The sequence below is a fragment of the Salvelinus alpinus genome, chromosome 4 (assembly GCF_045679555.1).
Source record: "Salvelinus alpinus chromosome 4, SLU_Salpinus.1, whole genome shotgun sequence".
NCBI lineage: Eukaryota > Metazoa > Chordata > Actinopteri > Salmoniformes > Salmonidae > Salvelinus > Salvelinus alpinus.
In genome coordinates, this window is record NC_092089.1 from 34,976,339 (window position 1) to 34,996,801 (window position 20,463).

Below are 20,463 nucleotides of genomic sequence, written 5' to 3' on the forward strand. Positions count from 1 at the left end.
ATAATGGAGTGCAACCAACAGCTAAGGATCAATTCAAAGCAAGCAGTCCTCAAAGACATTGTGGAGAGAATGAACATTGCCTTGGATGAAGACATAACGACACAAGACCCAAGTTGGACGGTAACACGCCACCATTCAGTAGCTGGCCTCCCGATGCTTCCCCATCTCCTTGGGGAAGACAGCACACTTTTTCTACAGGAGTTTTCATTAAGTTACTCTTTATGGTATTTCATGTATTGGCGTATGCTACATTCTTTTTCATTCAATTTTATAATATATTGTATTTTATTCATTTAAGGAGACTTCCACACCATCTGATGTCACCACAGGACCTCAATCTCCCAATGTTGCGAGTATTGGCTCAGTCCCTTCTTCAACACGTTTCTACTTAGTGGTGGAAAACAAAGCAGTACTTGTTCTGCATGATTTTGTGGATGCTATTGCAGCATTATAATTTTAATTTGACATATTTTGGATTCTGTACCCAAATAAGTGTGACTGTACTTTCAAATGTATACAGGTGCAGATACTGAAAAGGCCAACTTCAAAAACATGTCTTGAGAATCACTTTTTTAATTTGCTATTTTTTTTAATATCATTTTGAGTATTAAAGTTAGGCAGTTCATTTATGTTTATAAATATTGTGAATAGAGTTTAATGATACTTTTTGTCCTTCCAGATGAAATGTTGTATACCATGTCTCTTTTATCATGTTGAAGTTAGTACTGTACTTCTTGTTTGTTTGTGCAAATGTGTGTATAGATGATGTAATGTACCAATAATGTATATATGATATAATGTATTATAGATGATGCCAAAGGAAATACTGTACTATGTTTGACTATGATGTTTTTTAGTGTCTCACAACTCTTTGAGCAGTCTGCAATGTGTGTGTTTTTTTTTCTTCTGTATTTTGTATATTCAATTGATGTATCATTGTGGAGTAACACTTTAAATCTGATAGTGTTCAGGGGTTTTCAAGAGGAAACAACACCAAAATAAAGGGTTCCAATTCTGCAGTAAACAGAACTCGTAACACCAAAATAGTGCTCAGGAGCTTTAGAGAGAGGAAACAACACCAAAAACCGTTTCAATTCCACACTAAGGGAGTGAAAATTGGGGAGGGTCATGCTTTTTAAATTTCAGCTAGGGTGAGAGTTTAGTATTTATTTTATTTAGTCCAGGGCAGGGTCATGTAATTTGTCATTTAAATGTCATATTGCTCAGGGTTTGAGAATGAGTTGCTTATTATAGTATATTGATGTGTGCCCGATGATTCCCCTCATCCCTGATTCTCTGCTGGGCGAGCAATATCAAGTGTGCCTAGTGTGGTCTCAATAAAATGATCCATAGCCTATTCTATACACTTTAGGCCTAGACTATACGAAGAGGATGCTCGGAGAAGCACTGGGAAAAGTTGTATTTCTAAGAAAATCTACTTCCTTCCCGAGTTTATGCGCTACTGGGATAGTGTATATAAAACTAGGCTATACTGCATTACACATTGCAATGGATAGGCGTTCCCAATCATGAGCCCCGGCCTGCACTGCTCTTGCTGATGTGAACCCTTTTGTGCTGCCTAACCAATGACTGTGCTGTGTACGGTGGCACTTCAGGAGGCGAGTCAAAGGCTTCTTCTGAAAATAATTTTATATTTGTCCAAAACATTCTGTATCTGTGTGTGGATTAGGCCTACTGAGAGAGAGAGGGCGAAGATGAGGAGGACCAGTGGTAAGCTTGCTACTGCTATAATTTATTTTAATATAAACATTGCCCATAATAAAGATTTTTTATCCGAGATATACAGATATTGACCTCAAAATAAGCCATATTTGAGTAATTTACATAACTTACGAATTGGCAGCCGCAGATATGGACAGAGCATGGGTGCTGAAAGTAGGCTAATTCGAGAAAGCCTAATTAATTGGAACATTCTTCATTTTAATTTGACTTTAGCTACTAACAACAAGAGGCCTTTGTGTTGGAGCCTATTTATTCCTATTCAAGAAATAAGAGGTATTAGCTACCTTTTAGAGAGATAATTATAGTCTACTATTCATTTTGTCAGCAAATTCCTTCAATCAACATGCATTCCTTAAATATCTAGTTGTCAGTGAAGAGTTTGGTGTGTTAAATTAAAAACCAGGGCTGTAATTGAGGGAGTATGTGATGGTATTGTGGCTTTTGTTAAAGAAAATGGCTAAAAGCATAGGCCTTGTAAGCTTAAGATTTTGAATGAAATTAAATGGACCTGATTATATTAAACAATCTATAATGACGCTTTAGTCTGCAATGCTTTATGCTAGAAACAAGCTGTAAAATGCAGGGGAAAGACGTGACTCCGATGCATATAGGATATATTTGGTTTGTCTTTATGACATTCAGAGGCTGCGCTACAACCTATAACGGATGAGAGAAAAAAATTACTTTGCTTGGGAAGTAATGTGTGATTCTGTCACTTTCAATTGACATTCAACATTTCAACAGAATATTAAACAACATACTAACTCTAAATCAGTCAGGAGCAAGCCAGGTAGTCTAAGAAGGAACAAAAACAAATTATTTCGGCAATATTATAATTATTTCAAGGCTATGGCCTGCCATTTAAGCAATCAATTGTGAATCATTTGTGACACGCTACAGGCTGGTAGGAGCGCTCAGCATTTCAACAACACATCAACAACAGCACTTCAACAACATGCCTATAAATGTTGCATTTAGGCTCTATAAATTACATAAATTACAAAAATTACATAAATTAAGGGAAAACCCAAAATATTTTGGTATTTGTTTCATTAGTCCATTGTCGACATAGTCCTAAAATGTTTTGCTTGTCAGCAATCAACTTTTGAAGATAGGTAACATTCCAAATACAGAATTCATCCCCACATGATGCATTTACCATCATATGATGCTGCGTTTTGCATCATATGATAAAAAATTCATCATAGGGAGAGGATTTCCCTATTTTGAAAGTTACATGTCTTGAAAACTTGATTGCTGACAAGCAAAACATTTTAGGACTATGTAGACAATGGACTAATGAAACAAATACCAAAATATACTTTTTGGGTGGAATTTTCCTTTAAGGGGAAAGTAATCTAAAAGTAACTAGATTAGTAATCAGATTACGTTACTGAGTTTGGGTAGGTCAAAAGTTACGGTACTGATTACAATTTTGGACAGGTAAGGCAGCCATAGGCATTAGACAGGTTGTGGGTAATTGTCTATGTCTAAACGTATGTTGCATGTGTGCACGTAGGTTTTGTAGCTTCACGTTCGTCGGTTTGTTGTTTTGTTAGTTTGTAATAGTGTTTGTTTCGTCTTCATTTCATTAAAGAAGATGTATTCGTATCACGCTGCGCCTTGGTCCTCTCTTCCACGTAAAGACGATCGTGACAGAATTACCCACCACAAAAGGACCAAGCAGCGTGTTAAGCAGCAGCAGGAGCAACATACACAGGATTCATGGACTTGGGAGGAAATACTGGACGGTAAGGGACATTGGGCACAACCGGGAGAATATCGCCTCCCTCGTGAAGAGCTGGAGGCAGCTAAAGCCGAGAGGAGGCGATATGAGGAGGCAGCACGGAAGCGAGGCTGGAAGCCTGAGAGTCAAACCCAAACATTTCTTGGGGGGGGGCTACAAGGGAGTGTGGCGAAGTCAGGTAGGAGGCCTGCGCCAACTCCCCGTGCTTACCGTGGGAAGCGGGAGTACGGGCAGACACTGTGTTATGCGGTAGAGCGCACGGTGTCTCCTGTACGTGTGCATAGCCCGGTGCGGTACATTCCAGCTCCTCGTATCAGCCGGGCTAGATTGGGCATTGAGCCAGGTGCCATGAAGCCGGCTCAACGCGTCTGGTCTCCAGTCCGTCTCCTCGGGCCGGCATACATGGCACCAGCCTTACGCATGGTGTCCCCGGTTCGCCAACACAGCCCAGTGCGGGTTATTCCACCTCCCCGCACTGGTCGGGCTACGGGGAGCATTCAACCAGGTAAGGTTGGGCAGGCTCAGTGCTCAAGGGAGCCAGTACGCCTGCACGGTCCGGTATATCCGGCGCCACCTCCCCGCCCCAGCCCAGTTCCACCAGTGCCAACACCACGCACCAGGCTTCCAGTGCGTCTCCAGAGCCCTGTTCCTCCTCCACGCACTCGCCCTATGGTGCGTGTCTCCAGCCCGGTACCACCAGTTCCGGAACCACGCACCAAGCCTCCTGTGCGTCTCCAGAGTCCTGTGCGTCCTGTTGCTGCTCCCCGCACTAGCCTTGAGGTGCGTGTCCTTAGCCCGGTACCACCAGTTCCGGCACCACGCACCAGGCCTACTGTGCGCCTCAGCCGGCCAGAGTCTGCCGTCTGCACAGTGCCGTCTGCGCTGTCCGTCTGCCCAGCGTCGCCTGCACTGCCCGTCTGCCCAACGCCGTCTGAGCTGTCCGTCTGCCAAGCGGCGCCTGCGCTGCCCGTCTGCCCAGCACCGTCTGAGCTGCCCGTCTGTCCTGAGCCTTCAAAGCCACCCGTCTGTCCTGAGCCTTCAAAGCCGTCCGTCAGTCAGGAGCCGCTAGAGCCGTCCGCCAGTCAGGAGCCGCTAGAGCCGCCCGCCAGTCAGGAGCAGCCAGAGCCGCCCGCCAGTCAGGAGCAGCCAGAGCCGCCCGCCAGTCAGGATCTGCCAGAGCCGCCCGCCAGCCAGGATCTGCCAGAGCCGCCCGCCAGCCAGGATCTGCCAGAGCCGCCCGCCAGCCAGGATCTGCCAGAGCCCTCAGTCAGCCAGGATCTGCCAGAGCCGTCTGCCAGTCATGAGCTGCCCTTCAGTCCGGGCTGCCCCTCAGTCCGGAGCTGCCCCTCAGTCCGGAGCTGCCCCTCAGTCCGGAGCTGCCCCTCAGTCCGGAGCTGCCACTCCGTCCAGTGGCGCCCTCTGGGATGGTATTCAGTCCAGGACTCGCTGAAAGGGTCGCCGCTCCAGAGGCGCCACCAAAGCGGGTAGTGACTATGGTGAAGTGGGGGTCACGTCCCGCACCCGAGCCGCCGCCATAAGAAGGCCCACCCGGACCCTCCCCTTCTGTGTCAGGTTTGCGGCCGGAGTCCGCACCTTTGGGGGGGGGGTTACTGTCACGCCCTGGCCTTAGTTATCTTTGTTTTCTTTATTATTTTAGTTAGGTCAGGGTGTGACATGGGGGATGTTTTTGTCTAGTCGAGGGTGTTTGTAGTGTCTAGGGGGTTTTGGTAGAGTTTATGGGGTTGTGTTCAGTGTAGGTGTTTAGGTATGTCTATGGTTGCCTGAGTGGTTCTCAATCAGAGACAGCTGTCTATCGTTGTCTCTGATTGGGAGCCATATTTAAGGCAGCCATAGGCATTAGACAGGTTGTGGGTAATTGTCTATGTCTAAACGTATGTTGCATGTGTGCACGTAGGTTTTGTAGCTTCACGTTCGTCGGTTTGTTGTTTTGTTAGTTTGTAATAGTGTTTGTTTCGTCTTCATTTCATTAAAGAAGATGTATTCGTATCACGCTGCGCCTTGGTCCTCTCTTCCACGTAAAGACGATCGTGACAACATGTATATATATTCAGATCATGTGACAGATCATGTGACACAGATTGTACACAGGTGGACTTTATTTAACTAATTATATGATTTCTGAAGGTAATTGGTTGCACCAGATCTTATTTAGGGGCTTCATAGCAAATGGGGTGAATACATATGCACGCACCACTTTTCCGTTTGTTATTTAAATGTTTTTTTTTAAACAAGTAATTTTTTTCATTCCACTTCACCAATTTGGACTATTTTGTATATGTCCATTACATGACATCCAAATAAAAATCCATTTAAATTACAGGTTGTAATGCAACAAAATAGGAAAAACACCAAATGGGATGAATTATTTTGCAAGCACTGTACCATGAGTTAGAAGATTATGAATATTAGACGTTAGTGAGCATTAAAAATAAATCACAATCAGTAAAACTAAATATTTAGCTAGCTAACTACCAGATTCACATCAATCATTAACATCAATGGCCAGATTATAGCCTACCCTCTTTTCCCGATGTCAATCATGTCTTTAGGAGGCACTGTAACCATAGCAGCGGGAAGTAGAGGTGCTGAGGATGCTACAGCACCCCCTGAATAAGAATAACATATATTTTTTAAATAAAATGTCAATAACAAAACATTCGCACCAAATTAGTACACTGGGCCTTTATTACTCCTGTATGAGCAGACAAAAATATTTGTCAGCAGTGTGGGGAGAAAAATTTCTACCAACACCCCATTTTCCTCAGCACCCCCACCCCGAAATATCTTCCCTCTGCCATGATTGTAACTAGCTTGCTTACAATTTGTGATTGTAAGTGAGGGTGTTGTTGCAGAAATAATCAGTTCTAATCTAATCCAAGATGGCGTAGCAGTCGGACGTGTCTTTGTCATGTCCTGTCCCGTGTAAATAGTCTTCGTATTTTTCGTGTACATTTCGTATATATTTTAATTTCACTTTCCATCTAGGAACTGAATATACATTCCTACATTCCGCCTCACCCAATGTGGTACGGACCTGCTATTTTTTTATACTTTAGAACCGTAACCCCAATCAGAAGCTAGCCAGATAACTAGCTACTAGCTAGTAGTCAGTTAGCCACTGCTGCGGTCTTCACCCTCAACTCGGACACAGCCAGCTTCAATACCGGGCCAATACCTGCCAGTCTGCAAGCGCGATATCAACCCAGAGCATATAGGACTGCTTTTTCTCTACCACATCACCGGATTCCTGACGCAAGCTCTGGACAATTACACCGTATCATCACAGCTAGCTAGCTGCAACCGAGTGGCTACTACTGGCTAACACCTCTGTCCCGAAGCAAGCACCAGTTAGCCTTGAGCTAGCCTCGAGCTAGGCCCATCTGCCGGCTAGCTGAAGAGGTCTACCAGCGAATTCTTGGGCTACAATACCAGCTACAAGCTAATTTAGCCATTTTTTTTTTGCCGCTGCTAGTAGCTTTTACCTTCTGCACAGACACCAGCCCTGTTATTAGCCTGGATATTACTCACTGCTAGCGCCACTGCCACGAAGCTAGCACCAGTTAGCAAACACAATTCTACAATTCACAACCTCTCTTTCGCCATCGCCATCTGGCTTGGATTCTCTGTCGACACGACCACGTCTGAGCAGACCCCCTCCGTCTGAGCAGACCACCCCCCGGGCTACTAACTTTAAACGCCGCGTGCTAGCTTAGTGGAGGCCTCCCTGCTCCATCTACGGCTGCCCCCTGGACACTATGATCACTTGGCTACATAGCTGATGCATGCTTGACTGTCCATTAATTCACGGTACTCCATTCTGTTTATTTGTGTTTTATCTGTCGGCTCTGTGCTTTAACTCAGGATCTGTGTGTAGTTAATCCGACCCTCTCTGCCTAGTCATCGCCATTTTTACCTGTTGTTGCTGTGTTAGACTAGCACCCTGTTATTGCTGCTGTTATCTTACCTGTTGTTTTAGCTAGCTCTCCCAATCAAGACCTGCAATCACTTTATGCCTTATTGTATGTCTCTCTCAAATATCAATATGCCTTGCATACTGTTGTTCAGGCTAGTTATCATTATCATTGTTTTGGTTTGCAATGGACCCTGTAGTTCCACTCTCCGTACCTCTGATACCTCCTTGGTCCCACCCCCCACACATGCGGTGACCTCACCCAATGAGACCAGCATGTCCAGAGATACAACCTCTCTTATCATCACCCAGTGCCTGGGCTTGCCTCCGCTGTACCCACGCCCCACCATACCCCTGTCTGCACATTATGCCCAGAATCTATTCTACCACGCCCATAAATCTGCTCCTTTTATTCTTTGTCCCCAACGCTCTAGGCGACCAGTTTTGATAGCCTTTAGCCGCACCCTCATCCTACTACTCCTCTGTTCCTCGGGTGATGTGGAGGTAAACCCAGGCCCTGCATGTCCCCAGTCACCCTCATTTGTTGACTTCTGTGATCGAAAAAGCCTTGGCCTCATGCATGTCAACATCAGAAGCCTCCTCCCTAAGTTTGCCTTACTCACCGCTTTAGCACACTCTGCCAACCCTGATGTCCTTGCCGTGTCCGAATCCTGGCTTAGGAAGGCCACCAAAAATTCTGAGATTTCCATACCCAACTATAACACTTTCCGTCAAGATAGAACTGCCAAAGGGGGAGGAGTTGCAATCTACTGCAGAGATAGCCTGCAAAGTTCTGTCATACTTTCCAGGTCTATGCCCAAACAGTTCGAACTTCTAATTTTAAAAATTAATCTCTCCAGAAATAAGTCTCTCACTGTTGCCGCCTGCTACCGACCCCCCTCAGCTCCCAGCTGTGCCCTGGACACCATCTGTGAATTGATCGCTCCCCATCTAGCTTCAGAGTTTGTTCTGTTAGGTGACCTAAACTGGGATATGCTTAACACCCCGGCAGTCCTACAATCCAAGCTTGATGCCCTCAATCTCACACAAATCATCAAGGAACCCACCAGGTACAACCCTAAATCCGTAAACATGGGCACCCTAATAGACATTATCCTGACCAACCTGCCCTCCAAATACACCTCTGCTGTCTTCAATCAAGATCTCAGCGATCACTGCCTCATTGCCTGTATCCGCCACGGGTCCGCGGTCAAACGACCACCCCTCATCACTGTCAAACGCTCCCTAAAACACTTCTGCGAGCAGGCCTTTCTAATCGACCTGGCCCGGGTACCCTGGAAGGATATTGACCTCATCCCGTCAGTTGAGGATGCCTGGTCATTCTTTAAATGTTACTTCCTCACCATATTAGACAAGCATGCTCCGTTCAAAAAATGCAGAACCAAGAACAGATATAGCCCTTGGTTCACTCCAGACCTGACTGCCCTCGACCAGCACAAAAACATCCTGTGGCGAACTGCAATAGCATCGAAGAGCCCCCGCGATATGCAACTGTTCAGGGAAGTCAGGAACCAATACACGCAGTCAGTCAGGAAAGCAAAGGCCAGCTTTTTCAAGCAGAAATTTGCATCCTGTAGCTCTAACTCCAAAAAGTTCTGGGATACTGTAAAGTCCATGGAGAACAAGAGCACCTCCTCCCAGCTGCCCACTGCACTGAGGCTAGGTAACACGGTCACCACCGATAAATCCGTGATAATCGAAGACTTCAACAAGCATTTCTCAATGGCTGGCCATGCCTTCCTCCTGGCGACTCCAACCTTGGCCAACAGCCCCGCCCCCTCCGCTGCTACTCGCCCAAGCCTCCCCAGCTTCTCCTTTACCCAAATCCAGATAGCAGATGTTCTGAAAGAGCTGGAAAACCTGGACCCATACAAATCAGCTGGGCTTGACAATCTGGACCCCCTATTTCTGAAACTGTCCGCCGCCATTGTCGCACCCCCTATCACCAGCCTGTTCAACCTCTCCTTCGTATCATCTGAGATCCCCAAGGATTGGAAAGCTGCCGCGGTCATCCCCCTCTTCAAAGGGGGAGACACCCTGGACCCAAACTGTTACAGACCTATATCCATCCTGCCCTGCCTATCTAAGGTCTTCGAAAGCCAAGTCAACAAACAGATCACTGACCATCTCGAATCCCACCGTACCTTCTCCGCTGTGCAATCCGGTTTCCGAGCCGGTCATGGGTGCACCTCAGCCACGCTCAAGGTACTAAACGATATCATAACCGCCATCGATAAAAGACATTACTGTGCAGCCGTCTTCATCGACCTGGCCAAGGCTTTCGACTCTGTCAATCACCATATTCTTATCGGCAGACTCAGTAGCCTCGGTTTTTCTAATGACTGCCTTGCCTGGTTCACCAACTACTTTGCAGACAGAGTTCAGTGTGTCAAATCGGAGGGCATGTTGTCCGGTCCTCTGGCAGTCTCTATGGGGGTACCACAGGGTTCAATTCTCGGGCCGACTCTTTTCTCTGTATACATCAATGATGTTGCTCTTGCTGCGGGCGATTCCCTGATCCACCTCTACGCAGACGACACCATTCTATATACTTCCGGCCCTTCCTTGGACACTGTGCTATCTAACCTCCAAACGAGCTTCAATGCCATACAACACTCCTTCCGTGGCCTCCAACTGCTCTTAAACGCTAGTAAAACCAAATGCATGCTTTTCAACCGTTCGCTGCCTGCACCCGCACGCCCGACTAGCATCACCACCCTGGACGGTTCCGACCTAGAATATGTGGACATCTATAAGTACCTAGGTGTCTGGCTAGACTGCAAACTCTCCTTCCAGACTCATATCAAACATCTCCAATCCAAAATCAAAGCAAGAATCGGCTTTCTATTCCGCAACAAAGCCTCCTTCACTCACGCCGCCAAACTTACCCTAGTAAAACTGACTATCCTACCGATCCTCGACTTCGGCGATGTCATCTACAAAATAGCTTCCAATACTCTACTCAGCAAACTGGATGCAGTTTATCACAGTGCCATTCGTTTTGTTACTAAAGCACCTTATACGACCCACCACTGCGACCTGTATGCCCTAGTCGGCTGGCCCTCGCTACATGTTCGTCGTCAGACCCACTGGCTCCAGGTCATCTACAAGGCTATGCTAGGTAAAGTGCCGCCTTATCTCAGTTCACTGGTCACGATGGCTACACCCACCCGCAACACGCGCTCCAGCAGGTGTATCTCACTGATCATCCCTAAAGCCAAAACCTCATTTGGACGCCTTTCCTTCCAGTTCTCTGCTGCCTGCGACTGGAACGAATTGCAAAAATCTCTGAAGTTGGAGACTTTTATCTCCCTCAACAACTTTAAAAATCTGCTATCCGAGCAGCTAACCGATCGCTGCAGCTGTACATAGTCCATCTGTAAACTACCCACCCAATTTACCTACCTCACCCCCCATACTGCTTTTATTTATTTACTTTTCTGCTCTTTTGCACACCAGTATCTCTTCTTGCACATGATCATCTGATGATTTATCACTCCAGTGTTAATCTGCTAAATTGTAATTATTCGATTTATTGCCTACCTCATGCCTTTTGCACACATTGTATATAGATTCTCTTTTTTTTTCTACCATGTTATTGACTTGTTTATTGTTTACTCCATGTGTAACTCTGTGTTGTCTGTTCACACTGCTATGCTTTATCTTGGCCAGGTCGCAGTTGCAAATGAGAACTTGTTCTCAACTAGCCTACCTGGTTAAATAAAGGTGAAAAATATGCTTAAATAGAAATGTAAGTAGATTTTTCTTTAAACAATGGGGGAGTGCCCTTTTTTCATTTTGAGCACCTCGCCCCTGAATGGTCTGTGCACGGCCCTGTGCACTGCTCACAGTACTAATGCAAACCTTTGAATAGGATGATAAATGAGAACTCAGCTGTGCAACTTCTGTGAGGGCTTTTCTGCAGTGAGTTTTTGTCACGTGCCACTGAAAACACATAGAGCAGGAGCATGTGGTGGCCTCTTTCATTCTCCCTCTGACTCATTCTAAATATATTTTCGCTAAAAGGCTCTCTGTGTGGCCTTATCTGTCTGAATATTGTTTGTGGAGATATGCTCTGATGAAGGTCGACTGACCGAAAGCTTAGCTATAATTAAAATACATTTGCATTAAGGATGTGAAATCTTACACTATTGTGTGTGCAATGTAGTTGCTTTCCGGTTGGTTTCCTTAAACAAATAGTATTCTATGTTGATACACTATTAGATCAAGCGAAAAGCTTTCTCTCAATTGGATAGAAAAGAAACACAGAGCCTGAGAGTTTTAATGATTTTCAACCAACGTTTACATAATCCCTTTTAAACTTTACTTATGACTAATAACACCAACGAATTACTCATTAATATAATAAGAAAGTTATTTCCCCACATACCATGAATAGTTTACCAAAACATACTTTGTACATTATCTTACTCTCAATGCCCAACAATCTGTTGCCTTTTTCCATTGACTAACATCACACCTCTCATACAGCCCTGTGAGTCACAGAGTGTAGAGGAAGGAAACAGCAGCTATGAAGTTGCACAATAATAGTATAAGCCACCACTCCAAACAGTAACAACCTCAACATGCTATAATGTCCCTCTCAAATGCAGCCTTGTCTCTGCACTGCTTTAAAAATAACAAGGTCTAATTTTGTGTATGCTATGTAATGAGTTTCTACTAAGATTAAGAGCAAAGGTGTTGCAGGTATTTTCAGATTATTGCTTCTTCCATTTGTGCTCCTGTTTAGTGCCTCTACATACCCCACCCCCTGTGTAATATTGACCTCACAACCCAGAGTAAAAACCTTGTAGCGTCTTTATTCTTTACCAAAGTGAATAAAGAAAACCTGACAGCTCCACCACCTAACGTCATTTATCTGAACACCTATGACATCCATCCACATCTGAATAAACTGAATTGCACAAAAAGTATCTATGTGGATTGAGATCGTTACCCTAAGTTAGAGGTCGTTGTTGCACATGGTGACATGCTACTTTGATACCCCAGCGGTGGTAAAATAAATAAATAATGTGTGACATTTTCTTCACACTGATGCTCACTACATGGTGTGGTTGTGGACAGAAAAAATGAACATTTCCTTGCGGCTGGATAACAGTTGCTCTATGACTATTTACGATCACACCATCTAAATAAGGCCGGATTCTAGATAACATATTTACATGCAGTATCTATGTTTAAGGGAAATAGTGAGTAAACCAGTAAATCGTATAAGTAGCTGATCTATTCCAGTTCCTTGGGGCGTTGCATGGGTGACACAGTGTGAAAGCACATCAGAGGTAACTCTGTGACCTGAAACAGAGGTACATTTTCTTCCTCACCTAACTGCAAGCGATATCAAACCTGCTCAATCTCCTCAGGGGTCCAGGTCCCCAACACGTCAACACTCCGACAGAGAGCAAGTGAGAGGCTTTTACATCACTAATGATATAATACATCTTTGCATTTAGTTATGTGTAAAGACTTTAACAGATTGTTCTATGCTAGACACTCTGTCTTTTTCACTATCCTGTTTTTGCAATGGTTCCACAGTGGGGAATATCTTTAGAATGATTTTCATGCTCTTGGAAACTGTATCGAAAACTGAATCGCATGGCCGCAAGGTTAGAAATAACTGGATATCAAAGTGAGCTCAGAGAAATGCTTACAGAAATCAAAGCACGTCTGATTGTATCCATCCAACAGATTCATATCCACAAACAATGCAAATGTTTGTCTCGTTTTAGCCACAATAGACAGGGTCGAAACTGAATAATACCACAGTACAGACAGTAAAAACACAACTCCTGCAAAACACAGATTTCACTTCCCCAGATGGGGCAAGTTCAAAACATTTCCCAACGTTATGGGAACGTGCATCAGACATTCAGTCTCTCTGTACTCAATTAGACTGGCTAGCAGTCAGGGATTTGTATATCTGTCTCTGCATCTAGTCCGCTCATAGACATTTGAATACACTTTCTTTCGGGGGGTTTTCTCAATGTTTGTGTGTAACGGCTGTCGTAGTCGTTCTCCTCCTCAGACGAGGAGGAGCATGGATCGGACCAAGATGCGGAGAGGTAAGTGTTCATTATTTAATGAAACAACAACAAGACACTACAAAATACAAACAACAAACGTGACTAACCCGAAACAGTCCTGTGTGGCCCAAACACTGACACAGGAACAAACACCCACCCAACACAAGTGAAACCCTGGCTGCCTTAGTATGATTCTCAATCAGGGACAACGATTGACAGCTGTCTCTGATTGAGAATCATACCAGGCCGAACACAAAATCCCAACATAGAAAAACAAACCTAGACCAACCCACCCAACTCACGCCCTGACCAACTAAAACAAATACATGACAAAGGAAAACAGGTCAGGAACGTGACATTGTGTGTGTTTTTTCTTAGAATGTAGGCTACTACACTGCACATAAAACATACAGTGCATACGGAAAGTATTCAGACCCCTTTACTTTTTCTACATTTTGTTACGTTACAGCCTTATTCTAAAATTGATTAAATAGTTTTTTCCCCTCATCAATCTACACACAGTATCCCATAATGACAAAGCAAAAACAGGTTTTTAGACATTTTTGCAAATGTATTAAAAACAGAAATATCACCTTTACATAAGGATTCAGACCCTTCACTCAGTACTTTGTTGAAGCACCTTTGGCAGTGATTACAGCCTTGAGTCTTCTTGGGTATGACGCTACAAGTTTGGCACACATGTATTTGGGGAGTTTCTCCCATTCTTCTCTGCAGATCCTTTCAAGACCTGTCAGGTTGGATGGGGAGCATCGCTGCACAGCTATTTTCAGGTCTCTCCAGAGATGTTCGATCGGGTTCATGTCCGGGCTCTGGCTGGGCCACTCAAGGACATTCAGAGACTTGTTCTGAAACCACTCCTGCATTGTCTTGGCTATTTGCTTAGGATCGTTGTCCTGTTGAAAGGTGAACCTTCGCCCCAGTCTAAGAGCTCTGGACCAGGTTTTCATCAAGGATATCTTTGTACTTTGCTCCATTCATCTTTCCCTCATACCTGACTAGTCTCCCAGTCCCTGCCACTGAAAAAAAATCTCCACAGCATGATGCTGCCACAACCATGCTTCACCGTAGGGATGTTGACAGGTTTCCTCCAGACGTGATGCATGGCATTCAGGCCAAAGAGTTCAATCTTGGTTTCATCAGACCAGATAATCTTCATTCTCTTGGTCTGATTCCTTTAGATGCCATTTGTCAAACTCCAAGCGGGCTGTCATGTACCTTTTACTGAGGAGTGGCTTCCATCTGGCCACTCTATCATAAAGGCCTGATTGGTGGAGTACTGCAGAGATGGTTGTCCTTCTGGAAGGTTCTCCCATCTCCACAGATAAACTCTAGAGCTCTGTCAGAGTGACCATTGGGTTCTTGGTTACCTTCAGGACCAAGGCCCTTCTCCCCCAATTGCTCAGTTTGGCCGGGCGGCCAGCTCTAGGAAGAGTCTTGGTGGTTCTAAACTTCTTCCATTTAAGAATGATGGAGGCCACTGTGTTCTTGGGGGCCTTCAATGCTGCAGACATTTTTTGGTACCCTTCCCCAGATCTGTGCCTCTGTGCCTCGACACAATCCTGTCTCGGAGCTCTGCGGACAATTCCTTCGACCTCATGGCTTGGATTTTGCTCTGACATACACTGTCAACTGTGGGGCCTTATATAGACAGGTGTGTGCCTTTCCAAATCATGTCCAATCAATCGAATTTACCACAGGTGGACTCCAATCCAGTTGTAGAAACATCTCAAGCATGATCAATGGAAACAGGATGCACCTGAGCTCAATTTCGAGTCTCATAGAAAAGAGTCTGAATACTTTTGTAAATAAGGTATTTCAGATTTTTTGTTTTAATAAATTTGCAAAAATTTCAAAAACCTGTTTTCACTTCATCATTATGGGATATTGTGTGTAGATTGCTGAGGAATTTTTAAAATATATATATTTTAGAATAAGGCTGTAACTTAACAAAAACATTTTAAAGTTAAGGGGTCTGAATACTTTCTGAAGGCACTGTGTGTACTGTACATGTGCAATGTACTACATATCGCCAATATAACCTAGGAATAACAGCTAGAGATAGACAGAGAAAACTTTTTCTAGTCATGCATTGTCTGTCTCTGTTGAGTCAGCCACATACATTTAGTTTTTTAAACCTTTGATATGTCACAGTCCCCTTTGGACAGTCACCGGTTCCTAACAGCTGTCTTTGAATAGGTCTGCTTGGCCTAAAATATGAGAGGATTCAGTTCCTGAATTACTATCTTCTCTTTTTTATTTGGTTCAGAGTGGCAAAAGAAGAGAGGAACGCGGGTGAGACTACGAGAAGAGTATCCTGAGTCTGTGAAGGTGTTTCAGGTGTTCCGCTGTTTCGTTGGTAACAATGGATCACGTCAAGGCAACAACAGATTACTATGTGAGTAACGGTCTTGTTATGCCACATACTGATTAATGTAGTTCTTTATGACTACAAGAGCTATAGATGCTGCAAGAAATAATTGGGAGTAGTAGACTAAAAAAAATTATTAGCCAAATAAGTCAAATAAGAAATTATATTTTACAACAACATGGTTGGTCAAGAAATGAACAGAATAAAAATAAATATGACAATGTATAACAATCTGTACATTAAAACGTTTATTTTAAAACAATGGTTAGAGAATCTGAAGCCACTTAAAATATTGTTCAAAATCATAGAAGCTACAAGTGTATGATCTTAATTTGATCATGCTTTTGTTGCTGAGAATTTTCCTGCACCACAGGATATGCAGATAAGCTTTGTAATTTACATTAATTCACTGACAACTTACACTAACACACGGTTATATTGACATTACTTTTCATGTAGACTACTTTTGTCCAGCTAATATTCTAACCACCGATCAAGCACCATTATGGACTAAATGTTCATATCCTGTGGCTTCAGAACAATTTTGCTGTGACTATATAGGTAAAATTAAGATGTGTAATATCTGTATGAATTTAGCACTGCATCATCTTGAGTTTAGTCAGAGATACAAATGCGCTCTGTCCTATGAGGAGAATCCAGGGCCTGTATCCATAAAGCGTCTCAGAGTAGCAGTGCTGATCTAGGATCAGCTTTACCTTTTAGATCATAATGAACAAGATTATATGGGCAGGGGGAATGCTTTATGCATACGGACCCAGAACATTGTTGTAGTTAGCTAATTTTCCTTCCTCTCACTCTCTTTTCCTCTCCTATGTCTCCAGTTTTATGAAGACAGCTACAGCTTTTCACCTGAAACAGGCAGTAGCCAATCCAGTGGCGTGCCCTGCAACCAGGATGGCATCATGGACTTCACCCGGAGCTACTCCCCTGTGGTCTACAGCCTGGTGTTTGTGCTGGCGCTGGTGGGTAACATCCTGGTGCTGTGTGTGCTGATGCGCTACCGCACCTCTCAGACAGGTGGGACCTGCTCCTTCTCCCTCACCGACACCTTCCTGCTCCACCTGGCCGTGTCCGACCTCCTGCTGGCCCTCACGCTGCCCCTGTTCGCCGTCCAGTGGGCCCACCTGTGGGTGTTCGGCGTGGCCGCCTGCAAGATTTCCGGAGCCCTGTTCTCTCTGAACCGCTACAGCGGCATCCTGTTCCTGGCCTGCATCAGTTTCGACCGCTACCTAGCCATCGTCCACGCCATCAGCACCGGCTGGAAACGCAACACCTGCCATGCCCAGATTGCCTGTGCCCTCATCTGGACAGTGTGCTTTGGCCTGAGTGGGGTGGACATCGCCTTTAGACAGGTGGTGAAGGTGGAAGTGGGGCGCTCGGGGGATCATCAGGGCTTGCTGGTGTGCCAGACGGTGTTCCCCCACAGCTCAGTGCAGTGGCAGGTGGGGATGCCGCTAGTCAACTTGGTGCTGGGTTTTGGGCTGCCCCTGCTGGTCATGCTCTACTGCTACATCCGTATCTTCCGCTCCCTTTGCAACGCCTCGCGCCGCCAGAAGAGGAAGTCCCTTCACCTCATCGTCTCCCTGGTGTCCATTTTTGTGCTCTGCTGGGCACCCTACAACTCCTTCCAATTGGCCGAAAGCCTGAAGAAGCTGGGCGTGATTAGTGGAGACTGCCAGTTCGGCCGCACGGTGGACATCGGGATCCTGGTGTCTGAGAGCATGGGGCTGTCACACTGTGCCTTGAACCCGCTGCTGTACGGCTTTGTGGGGGTGAAGTTTAGGAGGGAGCTGACCAGAATGTGTAAGGGGCTGCTGGGACAGAGGTTCTATCCAGGGATGAACAGATGGGGAGGACAGAGGAGAGCACGGAGGACCACTGGGTCCTTCAGCTCAGCAGAGAGCGAGAACACCTCCCACTTCTCTGTCATGGCGTGAGCCAGCCACGTGCACAGAGAGGGGTCTACCTGTGCCCGAGCACGTTTTTGTTGTTGTTCTGAACCCACAAGTCATCGTAAAGTCGTCAAGTTCACCACCCCCCACCCCCCATCCCATTGGTCTGCCCTGTACAGAGCTTGCGTGTGCCTGGTATCCAAACATGCATGGCGTGAGATGCAGTCACCGGTCGAGTCTGTGTAGCAAGCTACCTAGTTTAAATATCAAGAGTACTGCCACAGCAGTATAACATTTGATCTACATCATCATCAATATTTGGTTTGGCCTACATAGCCTTCGCACAGCAGAGAGGCAGAAGACATAGAGAGGAGCAGCTGCATTCAGGCTCTACGACTCTCTACGACCCTCTGACCCAACTCCATCCCTTCATCAGTCGGGTGTTGCACATGTGTGTCAGGGCAGCAGCAACACAGGTAGTCTGGACTTTAGCTAACCACCATATACTAAAATATCCACACAAGCCACCAGCTAGCCAGCCATATACCGTAGCATGAGTTAGAAGAGTATGAATATTATACTATATAATGTAGTTATTATTAGGGAGCATTGAAGAGAAATCACAAAAAATGCTAGTTAACTATCAGGTTTACATCAATCATCAACACAATGATCAGCTGATAGCCTATCGTCTTTACCCGATGTCAATCATGTGTTTAGGAGGCACTGTAACTAGCGTGCCTACAATTTTTGATGAGTGAATGTGTTGTTGCAGAAATAAATAGGTTTATGTTTTTTTTATTTCTACAAAAGCAGGTAGTATGTTATGAATTTAGAGTACTTTTTTAAAGGTGGTTGTCACTAGTTACCACAGCCAAAAAAGTCAAAATTGGCTCTAATGTAAAAATGTATGAAAACAAAAATTTACTTTTTTGGTCTTAATTTAAGGTTAGGGTTAGGCATAAGGTTAAAAGTGTGGTTAGGGGTAAGGTTAGGTTTAAAATCAGATTTGAAGAAGAGAAATTGTAGAAATAGGCGGGGTTTAACCATAATTATGACTTTGTGTCTCTGGTAACTAGTGACGACCGTGAAAGGTCTGTGCATCACAGCCCTGGTGAGAGCCTGGAGAGTGGGAGAAAGAGAGAGAGGGAGGGAGAGGGGGATGTGGAGACTGACAGAAAAAGAGAGAGGAAGAGAGAATACAAGACAAAAGGGGGACAGGGAGTCATGAAAAGAGGGAACAGAAATTGGAATGATTGTGAAAATGACAAAATGGGGAAGAAATACAGATGTGCACATTGTGTCAAAGTGAGGAAAAAACGTATGTTATTTTGTTGTGATTCGTTCCTCTGGTGCTTCCTGATAGTGGCCTTGCTCCTAGTAGCTCAAAATGATGGTACTTTTTAAGACCACACCTTCTCAGGACGGGGAATTTTTCATATAGTAGCCTACTTTTGCTCTCTTCTTGTAAATACAATTTTGCGGTCATTTTTGTTCATGAGATTCTACAGTCCATCCAATCGCATAGCCTTCCATGTTAAAATCTGCCTCTAGTGTGACCATGTTAACCCATCTGCCTCTAGTGTGACCATGTTAACCCCATCTGCGTCTAGTGTGACCATGTTAACCCCATCTGCCTCTAGTAGTGTGACCATGTTAACCCCATCTGCCTCTAGTAGTGTGACCATGTTAACCCCATCTGCCTCTAGTGTGACCATGTTAACCCCATCTGCGTCTAGTGTTTGGCTTTATGATAAATTGATGACTATAATTTCAAGGAACTGGATAATCTCTTGCAAAATAGATTTTTTAAATGTTTGAAACCCACTCCCTCAAAAGGGCCAAGTCATCACTATATGTGTTACTCATATATTGCCTTGTAGTTTTGAAGGCAGCAAATACTTATACATTTCAAATCCTCGCAGCAATAATTTTTTCTTTGGTTGATTGCTTCATTTTGTCACTTGCTGAAGAGTGGAAACAAAGGTGTTAAGTCATGACAGACATGCAGCTTTACCGATGGCAAATGTTCACGTGTCCTTTGGTACCAGACTGTTATTCAACATTTGCTAATTTACCTATTTAGATGAGATTGTTATAAATCAGTCAGCACAACAGATATGTACATAGGATTGTATACATGTATTTCTCTGTTGTAGAAATTTGAGGAAGTAGAATAAAACATTGGGGGAAATGTACTTTTCATATATCAATAAATAAATGATATGCAAATATCTTGTTACATCTCTAGATATTTTTGGCTATACAATATTTCAAGGTTAATTTACCTGCATTAATGTAGCAAGTAGTATCAGGAAACATTCAAGTAGTACTTACCAAAAAAGGCCAATCTCGCCATCTGGTGGACAACGTATAAAATAATGAATGTTATATTTCTTTCCTTATCCTCTTAATCTGTAGGATACGTTATCTCTACTTCGAAACAACATGGCAGGTAAAAACAAATTCCCAGGACATTTAACTTGGTCTCAGAGCATTTCGTATTATTCTGTATGTAAATCCGAGACACTCCATTTAGTATGATATGTTATGTTTGGTATGGTTACCAGTTGAGGCCCCTCAGAGAAGGAAGGGGAGGACCATCCTCCTCAGTGAATTTCATACAATTAAAACATTTCAAAAGTGATCCTTTTTAGATAAAACTATACTAAATATAT

The 20,463-nt window shown here is 44.3% G+C and overlaps 1 protein-coding gene across 1 annotated transcript; it reads left to right on the forward strand.

The window, feature by feature from the left end:
- The first annotated feature begins 15,691 nt into the window (after nucleotides 1-15,691).
- On the forward strand, nucleotides 15,692-20,017 carry LOC139573395 (C-X-C chemokine receptor type 3-2-like). The gene is made up of 2 exons (XM_071396785.1): nucleotides 15,692-15,899; nucleotides 16,715-20,017. Exons 1-2 carry the CDS (start codon nucleotides 15,867-15,869, stop codon nucleotides 17,828-17,830), a joined length of 1,149 nt encoding a protein of 382 aa, XP_071252886.1. The 5' UTR covers nucleotides 15,692-15,866; the 3' UTR covers nucleotides 17,831-20,017.
- Nucleotides 20,018-20,463: the final 446 nt, after the last annotated feature.

Coding starts and splice junctions, on each gene's coding strand:
- LOC139573395 (XM_071396785.1), top strand. CDS start 15,867: ATGGATCACGTCAAGGCAACAACAGATTACTAT. Junction 15,900..16,714: donor AGGCAACAACAGATTACTAT/GTGAGTAACGGT, acceptor CTATGTCTCCAG/TTTTATGAAGACAGCTACAG.